This window comes from Cucumis sativus, chromosome 2 (genome assembly GCF_000004075.3).
Source record: "Cucumis sativus cultivar 9930 chromosome 2, Cucumber_9930_V3, whole genome shotgun sequence".
Taxonomy (NCBI): domain Eukaryota; kingdom Viridiplantae; phylum Streptophyta; class Magnoliopsida; order Cucurbitales; family Cucurbitaceae; genus Cucumis; species Cucumis sativus.
Window position 1 is genome coordinate 8,809,494 of NC_026656.2, and position 11,328 is coordinate 8,820,821.

Here is an 11,328-nt window from a genome sequence, read left to right on the forward strand (position 1 = left end):
TTGATTTGGCCAAAAAAATTTATAAGATTATTTTCTTATGATGCAGTAACCTCTCTTTAATTTTATCCTATTCTCCCCTCCTCTTTTTCAACCTTCCATCATGATATTGTACCCATTTTTTTGTGTATTTCTAGAATTAACGAGAACAATTTTCAAGCTCTCCTAACCCAAAGTCACTCATTGCCAACCTTCTAACTCTTGGCAACAAATCCCCACAAATCTCTAGCTAATCGTGCCAGCAAGAGTTTTCTACCAGCCAAAAAGTGGTAGCTAGAGTTGGTTTACAAAATACAAAAACTAATTTATCTCTATTTATTTGCTTCTATATTTCTTTTTCCAAATCTAAATCGTTTATTTACTTTTCAAATCTCAAGCTCTCAATTTTTAAAAAAGAAAATTTCATATTTTTAGCCGCTTTCTTTGTCACCCTCGAATTTTGAAATTTTTACTTATTTTCGTAGTAAATTCCTCCATTTTCTCCATCTAGATCCAAGCCTTTTTTGGTTTTGCATGTATTAAAACTCTAACAAGTTTCATTCAAGAAAACCTAACTAACCCAATTAAATCTTTCTATTTGTAGTGTGCTGTAATATTTCCTTTCAATTTGCAAATATATTGTGAGAAAAAAATGAAAGCCAGGGAAGCGAAGCTTGATGAAAGAAAAATAAAAAGTTCTCAATAAAGAAGAAAACGGGCTAAAGAAAATGAGAAAGAAGAAGAAAGAAAACCAATATTTAATCACATCATAATAAAATAATACTATAATATATTTTTTTGTCGAGACTAATCATATTTAATGGTTACATCATTTTTTCGTTAGCTAACTATCATTTACAATTATTTTTCAAACTTCAAAACTTAAAATATTCATTAAAATTTCAATAAATTGGCATCAACCTCAAACACTAAAAGTGCATCTTAGAGTTAAAGAAAACATCATATTTCAAATGTTAAACATTCAATTTTAAAAATAAGAAAATGCTTCTCCTTACTTAGTCCTTACCACGTGACCAACCCTCCACACATTAAATATGACTTTACCTATTTCTTCACCCTTTTCATCTAACACTTTTCATTTCATCCGTTTTTCTTTTCTTTTCTTTAAATGAATAAGTTATTAACAATAAAATCAAAAATTAAATAACACACAACTCCACTCTAACTCTTACGTTTTCATTTTCTATGCTTCCTCAAATCTCATTCCATACATAAATCAATTAGCTCCTCATCATTCTAACTATTTCTTCAACACTTCTATGTATTTAATATTACTATTTCCATATATCAATCATATATTCTTTATCCAAAACTCTAAAATTAATACTATTAGATTTAACATAATCTCACTTTTAACACCCACACAATTTATATTCTCAATTACATTCTCCCCCTACAACAATATGAGATGTCACTAATTAATCAAACGATTTTTTTTTATTCTTATTATTTCTTTATGGAATTTTTTAGATGCCATTAACTTTTTGGAAGTTTTCTTGGCCGATTTTTTACCTTCCCAAACTTAAACATATTACAAACGTAATCCTATGGATTTTTTTTGTTTTTTTTGCTATATATGCTTAATTACTTTACTTTCTATTACAATAATTATGGATATGGAAATTCCAACGGCATACAAACAGCTAACCTCATTTGAATAGCTATTATACGATATGTTCAATGTATGTATACTTTTTTTTTTCTAACATAACATTACAATTTTGTAGGATAGCTAAGATTTTGCTAATTAATTAAGGTTGTTCGCATCAAATAGTTTACATAATATATTTGATTCGAACATCCGATGTTGGATTTTTATTTTTAAATTTGTTCAACTCTTGAAAAAAAGATTAAATAATATTTAAAAGTAAATAAATGATTATCAACTTTCTACATGTCTATTTTTTTTATTATTATTATTTATGGGAAATATTACGCATGTCTTAATATCTTTTTAAGTTATTTCAATTTTATTTTGTCACAAATTAGATTGAACCAAACCTTTAGGTTCATGTAGGTTATAAACATATATTCCATTAAACCTCATATACTAAAAACATATTTGTTCAAAAATATTTAATTTTAAATACGCACTTACTTTACATTCATAAATTTAATTTAATGATAAAAGTAATATAGTTATTTAAATCTTTCAATAGATTATTAACCCAAAATATGACTTAAAGTGGCCAAAATTTAGTAGTAACTAAGATGTATTTCTTTTTTGAATGTTCAATGTTCAATTACTTTATTTTTACTTAAAAAAATGTGTACAACTCAACAATAATTAACCCCTAACTTAAGTCGGAATTCTAAACTCAATTTCAAAATCCAAATACAAATGGAAACACTCACCATAAATCATATCTCATGTGTATGATTTTAAAAAAAATGGCATAAAATCAATCTAAATAAATTGAATCGCTCCCTATATTAATTATTAAATTTTATTCCATATTCATGAAGAAGAAAAAAAATCCCTTGACCTTCCCACTTTACCAATGGCATTAAAGATAAGAAAAGAAAAAAAAGAAAAATCCATCACATATAATTTAATTTCCATAAAAACAAACCCTATATATACACAAAACAGTGGTTACACTTCATCGTTCATCTTCTTCAATTGATTCAAAAATCTCAAAGAAATTAAAAAAATGTGGATTATTATTCGTGGGATTATTCTTGTTTTGATGATGATGATATTTGTAAGAGGGAATGAAGGTGAACCTTATAGAAGAGTAGGAAGTAAGAAATTTGCATGGAAGACTTTAATTGTTGACAAGAAAGGCCATGGAAATTTCTCTACTATTCAAGCTGCCATTGATTCTGTTCCTTCTAATAATCGATTTTGGGTCTCCATTCATATTCGACCTGGTCTTTACAGGTATTTTTTTTTTCTAATTTTGAATTCTTATTTAATATAGTTTTGATTTTTACTAAGAGTGCTTTTTTTATTCAAATATTTGAAACAAAGAATATATTAAGTGGGTCTGATTTTAGTTGGTTTAGGTTTTTGTTAGTGCATCACTAGTTTGATATTTTGAGGGGTTTGTTATTATGATTACTTTGGATTGATGGGTTGGTTCATCTTCAATTAAGTTGGTAGAGCAAGTGATTTGATTTTCATTATAATTATTTTTTAATAACTAGATTATAAAATGTCAATTAGGTTTCATTTCTTAAGTAAAAAAGATTGAGGCTATTGATTTTTTTGAAAATACAGATTATAAATACTCTTACGCTTTCTTTGTTTTGTTATATGATGATCTCACTTTTTGGAACTATTTTCAAAATCTAAGCTAAATTATTGAAAACTGAGGGTGTTTTTGCTTTTGAAATTTGGTTTATTTAAAATTCAATGTGTGAAAATCAAATCTGTTTTAATAAACAGTAAGAAACCCAGTGCAATTTCCAAATGTGTGTGTGTGTATATATATATATAATTAACTATTTGGTTTCTAAAATTTGCTTTCTCCATCCAAGTTTTTGGAAATTTTGTTTAGTTTTCAAAATTTTCGCTTTGATTTCAGAAACAGAATATTACATGTTTTGTATAGGCTAAAATTTTAAAGATACATATATAAAACAAAATAGTCAATTAAACAGTGATTATATATTTGCATCTATTTTCGATTATTTCCTAAAATAAATTAAGGAAATCTACTGTAATCAATGACAATTATTCTGTTAAAAATTAATATACGATGGAGGTTGATTTTGCTATATTTCCCTAATTTGTTTTTGTATACAGAGAGAAGGTGAAGATTCCATATGATAAACCATATATAATTTTGAAAGGACATAGAAAAAGAAGAACAAAGGTTGTTTGGGACGATCATCTCACTGTTGCTCAAAGCCCTACTTTCACTTCTTCAGCTGATAATATTGTCGTCAAATCCATCTCTTTTGTGGTGAGTAAAGTTTTTAAATTATATAAACTCAAAAGATAAACAAAACTTGATTATAGAAACCCAAATTGTTTGTTACTAGAATTCCTATAATTATCCATGGAAAAATGGAAATCCAAGAGTCCCAGCAGTGGCAGCAATGATCACAGGCGACAAGTCGTCTTTCTATAGATGTGGTTTCTATGGAGTTCAAGACACATTGTGGGATAATCAAGGACGACATTACTATCATCGTTGCACCATTCAAGGAGCTGTCGACTTTATTTTTGGAGCTGCTCAGTCCATTTTTCAGGTTTTTTTTCTTTTCATCCCTACCAATTTGAGTCCTACTTCTTAGTTATTTTAACATTTGTCAAATACTAAAATGAAATACTCCAAACATCAAATTGTTATCTTTTGAAACTTAAAGATTTAAATGTTATTTTTTCTTTATTTATTTATAAATACAAAGTCAAAATGATTTGATAGACAAGATTGTGATGTTATCAAGTCTTGCTTTAATTTTAATTAACCATTGAAATTGTTAAGTTAGGTTGGACTCAGTTATCAAAAAATAGTTTTGATGTTGATCATTTTGCTACAACTTCCTCTCTTTAATCTAGTTACACCTTTCAATAGACCTCTTAAATGATTTAACTTTTAAAGCACCAAAAAAAATAGAGTCGTTAAATACTCCGTATTTCAATATATATAATAACAAAATGGAAAGAGAAGTGTTACAAAAACAAAGTATTTAAGCTAAAGGACTAATGAATACTCAATAATATTATTATGGTAAGGGCTAGTAAGATTCTCACCCTAATGTTTTATTATAAATGTAAAAATGTTGGGGTGATATATATACTATTAGGGATGTTCAATATCAGTGGTTGGAGAAGCACTTCTTCCATACGGGTCTACAAGCTTCATAACAGCACAAGGAAGAACAAATCCAAATGATGCAAATGGTTTTGTATTCAAAGAATGCAATGTGTTTGGGAGTGGGTCAGCATACTTAGGAAGGCCATGGAGGGCTTATTCAAGAGTTATCTTTCACAACTCTAACTTCTCCAACATCATAAACCCTAATGGTTGGGATCCTTGGCAGTTTGTTGGTTATGAGTAAGATTCATATATATCCTTTCTTTTTATTATATATCTCTTTTCAACTTTCTTCTTCTCTTCTCCATTGTTTTAAAGGTATTTGCATTCTATTGAAACTTACAATATTGTTCTTTTTAATGCATTTTGTTAGAATAATATTCTAATTTAGATACAATATATAAAGTTTTCAACTTCAATAGTATTTTTTAATGAATTTCTTTTTACTAATTTATTATATTGTTTCATAATTTGAAGATGGGTATATTGTAGGATATGAATAGATTGATTGGGATTTTGGGGTTGGAAATGTGGTTTTAGGAGTTGGTAAGCACTTAGGCTTTTATCTATGAAAAGAAATGGGTCTTTTTGTTTCTTTCTTGGCTTTTTGGAGTTGGGATTCCAAATTTCAATCATGGTTTTTTTTTTCCTTTTCCTTTTTCAACTTTTGGCTCATCCTAACTATAAAAATGAATATAATTATATTGGTGACTCATGCAATAATAAATTTTTTGGCTTATCCTATAATATATGTATCATCTATCTTTTAAAACTAAATAAATATTTTACATGTAGAAAAAGAAATTTAAGAACAAAGGAATAGAAGTTGTTGAATCTAAGTTTAGGTTTGTTTACTTTATACTAAATATTTTCATTTTCACAATTCAGGAACCATTTGACATACGTAGAAAACGATTGTTATGGACCAGGTTCTGACATCTCAGGTCGTGTATCATGGGAAAAGAAGCTAAGTTGGAAAGAAATAAAAAAACTAATCAGTATGAATTTTATCGACGATGAAGGTTGGATCCAAGACCAACCTTGGTTATAATTTTTTTTTTTTTTTTTTTGAAAAGGTACTGTAATACAGTTAGGGGTGATGTATTTGAACCCGAAACCTCTTGTTCTCAGTACATACATGTATTAACTAAACTCATGTTGGTTTGGTTATAATTTTTTATAACACATTCCAACACCTTTTAATTTTATTTTTGTTAAGTTTATTATTTTATTTGATCAAAAAAATTACATTTTTAAAATTGTAAAAATAACAAATTTAAAAGCAGATTACCATGATCACTACTGTGTTTGTCAAATTTACAATATGCAAAATAGATTTATTATGAGCAGTTTTTTTCTTTTTTTTCTTTTTTCTTTTTTTTTTGTCAATTTCTCAAATTTTAAGTTTCAAATTAGAAGTCAATTTTTCTTATATATATATTTTTTATAGAATCATATTCAATTAAATGTTTGAATAGTTTACACAAATCATTACCAATAATGAAAATTTAAATCCAATTTAGAAGAGTCAATTCTTTTCTCTTACATTTTTTTATTTATAAAATCACATTCAACTAAATGTTTGAATAGTTTACATAAAATTTATAATAAGATAAATATGAGGTGGTATATGTTTTCAACCTTTTACTTCTAAACATATTTTTTTAAAAAAAAATTAATTAATTCATGAAATTGTTCCAAAAAGAAAAGTGAAAATTACACATTTTGTAAGTTGTATTCTAGCTAATGCAATTACCAATATATCCCCTTCTATACTTTAACTTTAATCAATGAAATGATTCTTAAATCCTAAATTAAATATTGTTTCTTTTAACAAACTAGTCTGCCTTATAAAAAATGCAATAAAATAAAAAACTTTAACACATACATAATTGGTATTCATATTATATTATAATTAAAATATAAACTAATGGCTTATAGAAAACCAACTCCACATATATAAAAAAAGTAATATTAATTATTTTTTAGACTTGGTCTAACATTGTAGATTAAAATTTTGGCAACAAAATCAATTCTTAGTCAAATTATTTTTATTTATTGTCAACATTGAGTAATAAACAATTTCATTAAAAAGATTTTATTGCATATCTGCTTTTCTTTTTTACATAATATTTAAAATGTTGTTTCATCTCTTATTTTTAGTTGGTGTCCTATATGATTTATTTATTTTGAGATGTGAAACTTTTATCTCTTTTCTTCAAAGAGTTCTCTGACTTTTATACAACAAATAACTTTATATATAAAATGAATGAATTGTATGGTCATTTTGCTATTTTATTAACCAAGTTAATTGAATTCAAAAAAAATTTAAAAAAATAATTATCTTTTTCTAAAAAGAATAAAATTTTATTTGTCTGTCTTTTCTATGAACAACGTCAATTTTATCTTTCAATTTTAAAATTCATTAAAAAAAAAAATTGAAGTGCATACGTAAAATCATTTACAACAATGTATATAAATTGATTTGTCAAATTCATTTGAAAAAAAAATGTATATAACATTATACATGAAGCTCTATAATATTTGAAACTTATCGGAAATCGAACCATAAATAAAGATTATGAGGAAATGAAGAGCTTTGTATTAACTGTCTAGAAATGATGAACAATAAATAAAAGAAATTAACAAAAACATATTTAACATTATATCTTCCCGAATTTGTACTTTAATATGTTCCTTTATTCATATTTGAATTGGTTATGATTATGATAAATGTCATCAAAGGCCTAACTCTATGTTTTTCCCTCAAGACAAAGCCATACTAAACATTTTTGGAATTTGAATATTCATCCTCAAACGTCTGAAATCGATTTTGGTTCAGTTGATCAAATTTCACCTTTTTTCATCAAGTTGGGTAGCAACTTTTTTGAATTATTCAAACCCAGAATGCAGAATTCAGTTGGATTTGGTTTTTTGGATTTTGAACGTTGAAATTGAAATGTCATCTACAAAACGTCAGCCATTTTGTACGATTTCCTAATTCTCTCTCTTTCCAGCCGTCAGTTGTTGTTGAAGACTGATCTGGGATACTCTCAGTACATTTGTATTTTGATTCTCAGCATGTGCTTTGATATGAACGCGTAATGTATGAATATCTCGATGCTCTGATGAAGGTAGCGATTGAAATTTGTTTGCTTTCTGCAAGTTAACAAAAGAATTGGGTTTGAACTTCAACGTGTAGGAGGGAACAAATTCTGACATTATTGATCTTGCACTCCACGTGTTTGATAAAAAGGGGAGAACATCGTATTAATTGCCATTGTTTACTATCAATTATGGAATTCTTTGCGTTTTTACTGCAATGATTAGATTAGAGATTGGAAAATGCTATTGGTCTAAGGCGGTTGACATGCAGCAAGAATACATGTGACTACTAACTTGTTACCCAGAATGAAACATCCGAAAACCATACTTCTCTGTTATATTACACAATATCAACAAAAACTATGTATAGAGATCAAAAGGGAAAAAGAAAGAAGAACGAAGCCTAGAGAAAAAGAGGGACTCTTAACCATCAAAATGACAATACTCATCTTTTGTGCCTTAATTGTTGGAGTCACTTTGGTTTTTCACTGAATTCCCAGAGCTTGGATCCTCTTAACCAGTGACAAAGAAGTTGCATTTCTCTGTTTCCAACCTTCTAGGCTCTCCATTTTTTCTTCCATAGTGAAGCATTCGTCACTTCCATCTAATATTTTAACTATCTGCCTCATTTTTGGTCGTGAATCTGGGTTTGAGTGAGTACATGCGATTCCTAATCTCAACAGTCTCATCAGTTCTTTGTGGTTGTATTCTCCATTCATCCTTATATCAGCAAGTTCTTCCAGTGGCCTTTTTCGGGCGAGGAATTCATGAACTTTCCTCACCAGCAATACTTCTGGCCGTCTAAAATCGACCGCCATTTGTCCAGTGATCACCTCTAGCACCACCACACCAAAGCTGTATATATCAGCTGTTGCTACCGCATCCCCGGAGTCTAAATACTCTGGTGACATGTACCCGAAAATCCCACGAACTGATTTGTTTTTATCTATGGTTACGTGATGATTTCCGTGCTCATTTCTTGTTAGGAACTCTGCAAGGGCAAAAGAACTCAGTCTTGGGTTAAGATCAAGATCAAGAATGACAGCCGATGAGGTGATGTTCCTGTGGATGACTTGTTCATCCCATTCCTCATGAAGATAAAGAACTGCAGAAGCCAGAGATTTGATAATGTTGTATCTATGACACCATTGCAAAGCTCTATTGTCTTGGTGGAAAAGCAGGTGGCTCAAGAGACGGTCTGCTGAATAATCGTAAACCACAAGCATCTCTCCTTGCTCTGTGCACCACCCACGAAGCTGTATTAAATTTCTATGGCGAAGACGGCCCAAGTTAAGAAGTTCATTTGAGAATCTTTCCCGCAAAGCAGGGCAAGTCTTCATTCCAAGCCGCTTCACTAGAACATGGTGGCTGCTGTCAAGGAAGCCATGGTAGGCAGTTCCAAAGTCGAGCTCCGCCACCCGTTGCGAGTCAGAGAAGTTATTGGTGGCTGAAATGATCTCCTTGAATGATATTACTCTTGGGGTTTCAATCATTTGAATAGTTTTTGATCTGTCAAGAAACCTATCAGAAGAGTTGGTGTAATTGTTACCATTCTCAGCAGTCATATATATGGTTTCTCCATTGGCTGAAACGAAATCTGAGGAACTAACTGAAGTTGTTGTTGCATCTGATCTTGTTGTTGTGGTTCTGCTACTGCTAGTGCTTCTGGTTGTGTTGCCATCGGTAGGGGAAGATAGAGAAATGTATTGAGGATGAGACTGAAACGATGGAAGAGCCGGCAAACTCCCCATCATACCACCTGAAAGTGCTTCCACAACCCATTTCATACTTGGTCTGTACTGTGGGCTTTGGAGTGTACAGAGGAGACCCAAATGGATCAAACGCTCCATTTCAATCAGGTTATAAGACCCATCTGGCAGCCGGTTATCACCGGAGAGCAGAAGCGTGCCGTCGTCCGAGAGTTTTCGAATCCAATCAAGCAACACAATCTGATCATCAGGACATGTAAGGTCCACCGCCCGCCGACCAGAGACCACCTCGAGAACCACAATACCAAAGCTGAAAACATCAGATTTTGCAGTGGCAATGCTTCTTCTCTGAAAACTCTCCGGTGGGAGGTACCCAATTGTGCCGCCAATTTTGGTGGTTTCCACCAGCCGGAACTGGTGGTGACCCATCGACGGCACCCTGTTCTGGTACTCCAGTTCATGTTCCAACCACCTTGCCAACCCAAAATCACCAAGCCTAGCATTGTAATTGGAATCAAGCATCACGTTGCTGGTTTTAACATCTCTATGAATGATTTGAGTCTCTAATTGCTCATGAAGGTAGAAGAGAGCAGCAGCCAAACCACTCAGGATCTTCATTCTCTGTTTCCAACTCAGATCCGTCCCGCCGTTCTCTATCCGCCGGAAAAGTGCTCTGTCTAAGCTTCGGTTGGGCATATAATCATAAACAAGAAGCAGTTGGTCTTCATGAACACACCAACCACGAAGCCGAACAAGATTCCGATGTCGGAGATGAGCCACCGCCACCAGCTCCGCCACAAACGTCTTCTCAAACTTCTCCCCTTTTTCAGCCAAACATTTCACAGCCACCACAGTTCCATCACTAGGCAAATATGCTCTGTAAACCTTCCCAAATCCACCGCTACCGAGAATTTCCTCTGCACTAAATCCTTTGGTCCCTATATAGAGCTCTGCAAAACTGAAGATTCTGGGGTTGTCCCCTCCGACTTTCTCCGAAAGCTGTACCCCGTCAGTGTCGTGAAAATCAAAGGGTGGAGGTTTTCTGGGGCGACGGCCGTAGCAACAAGAATGAACCCATTTCAGGGTTTGGAATTTGAAGAGGGAATCTCGGAGAAAGGTATGAATTTGAGACCAACAATCTGGAGTGTGATGTTTGTTGGTATTTTGGTTAGGTTTTTGTAGGTGATCTTCACGATCAAGTGGCTGGACTTCATCGAAATCCGCCGGTAGAAGTAAACAGAGACGGTTCAGGTGCATATTTGGATTAGAGGAAGAAGAAGAGAAAGCAGTGTGGACATGAAGGGGAGTTTTGAGGGAAAGGTTTGAAATGTGGCATATTTGTATTAGTTTTGGTTGAAGCCTTGAAGGAAGAAGTAGAAGAAAATAAATAAAGAATTCAAAAGATGTTAGGTTGCATGGTTGAATTGAATGTCATCTAGTAGCCAAATTAGAACCCACCCTTGTCTCTCTCTCTAAGATTATCATAATATTATTCTTCTCTACCTTTTTCTTTACCCAAAATATATATATATATATATATATATATATATGAATTAAAATACATATTTATGGAACCTTTACTTTACACATTCCGGATGGTTCACACGTGTGGCGTGCTTATTCGAACAAAAACCCTATTTCTTTTTCCTCAATATCATCATATTCACCTTTTCTTTTCTTTTCTTTTCTTTTCTTACCACAAACAAACAAACAAACAAATACATACCATACATACATATAGGTATAGA

General features: G+C 31.3%; 2 protein-coding genes across 2 annotated transcripts; one reads left to right on the plus strand and one right to left on the minus strand.

The window, feature by feature from the left end:
• The first annotated feature begins 2,651 nt into the window (after window positions 1–2,651).
• LOC101205421 (probable pectinesterase 29) lies at window positions 2,652–5,970 on the plus strand. Its single transcript, XM_011651838.2, has 5 exons — window positions 2,652–2,881; window positions 3,749–3,908; window positions 3,988–4,197; window positions 4,756–5,006; window positions 5,655–5,970. The coding sequence occupies exons 1-5, from the start codon at window positions 2,652–2,654 to the stop codon at window positions 5,815–5,817; spliced, it is 1,014 nt and encodes a 337-aa protein (XP_011650140.1). The 3' UTR covers window positions 5,818–5,970.
• Window positions 5,971–8,060: 2,090 nt separating this feature from the next.
• Window positions 8,061–11,063, minus strand: LOC101205657 (receptor like protein kinase S.2). Its single transcript, XM_004138957.3, has one exon. The coding sequence runs from the start codon at window positions 10,835–10,837 to the stop codon at window positions 8,357–8,359; it is 2,481 nt and encodes an 826-aa protein (XP_004139005.1). The 5' UTR covers window positions 10,838–11,063; the 3' UTR covers window positions 8,061–8,356.
• Window positions 11,064–11,328: the final 265 nt, after the last annotated feature.

What these genes read in the sequence shown, in the direction of transcription:
- LOC101205421 (XM_011651838.2), top strand. Translation starts at nt 2,652, where the DNA reads ATGTGGATTATTATTCGTGGGATTATTCTTGTTTTGATGATGATGATA. An exon ending in CTGCTCAGTCCATTTTTCAG is followed by an intron (nt 4,198 to 4,755) that starts GTTTTTTTTCTT and finishes ATATACTATTAG; the next exon opens with GGATGTTCAATATCAGTGGT. An exon ending in TGGCAGTTTGTTGGTTATGA is followed by an intron (nt 5,007 to 5,654) that starts GTAAGATTCATA and finishes TTCACAATTCAG; the next exon opens with GAACCATTTGACATACGTAG.
- LOC101205657 (XM_004138957.3), bottom strand. Translation starts at nt 10,837, where the DNA reads ATGCACCTGAACCGTCTCTGTTTACTTCTACCGGCGGATTTCGATGAA.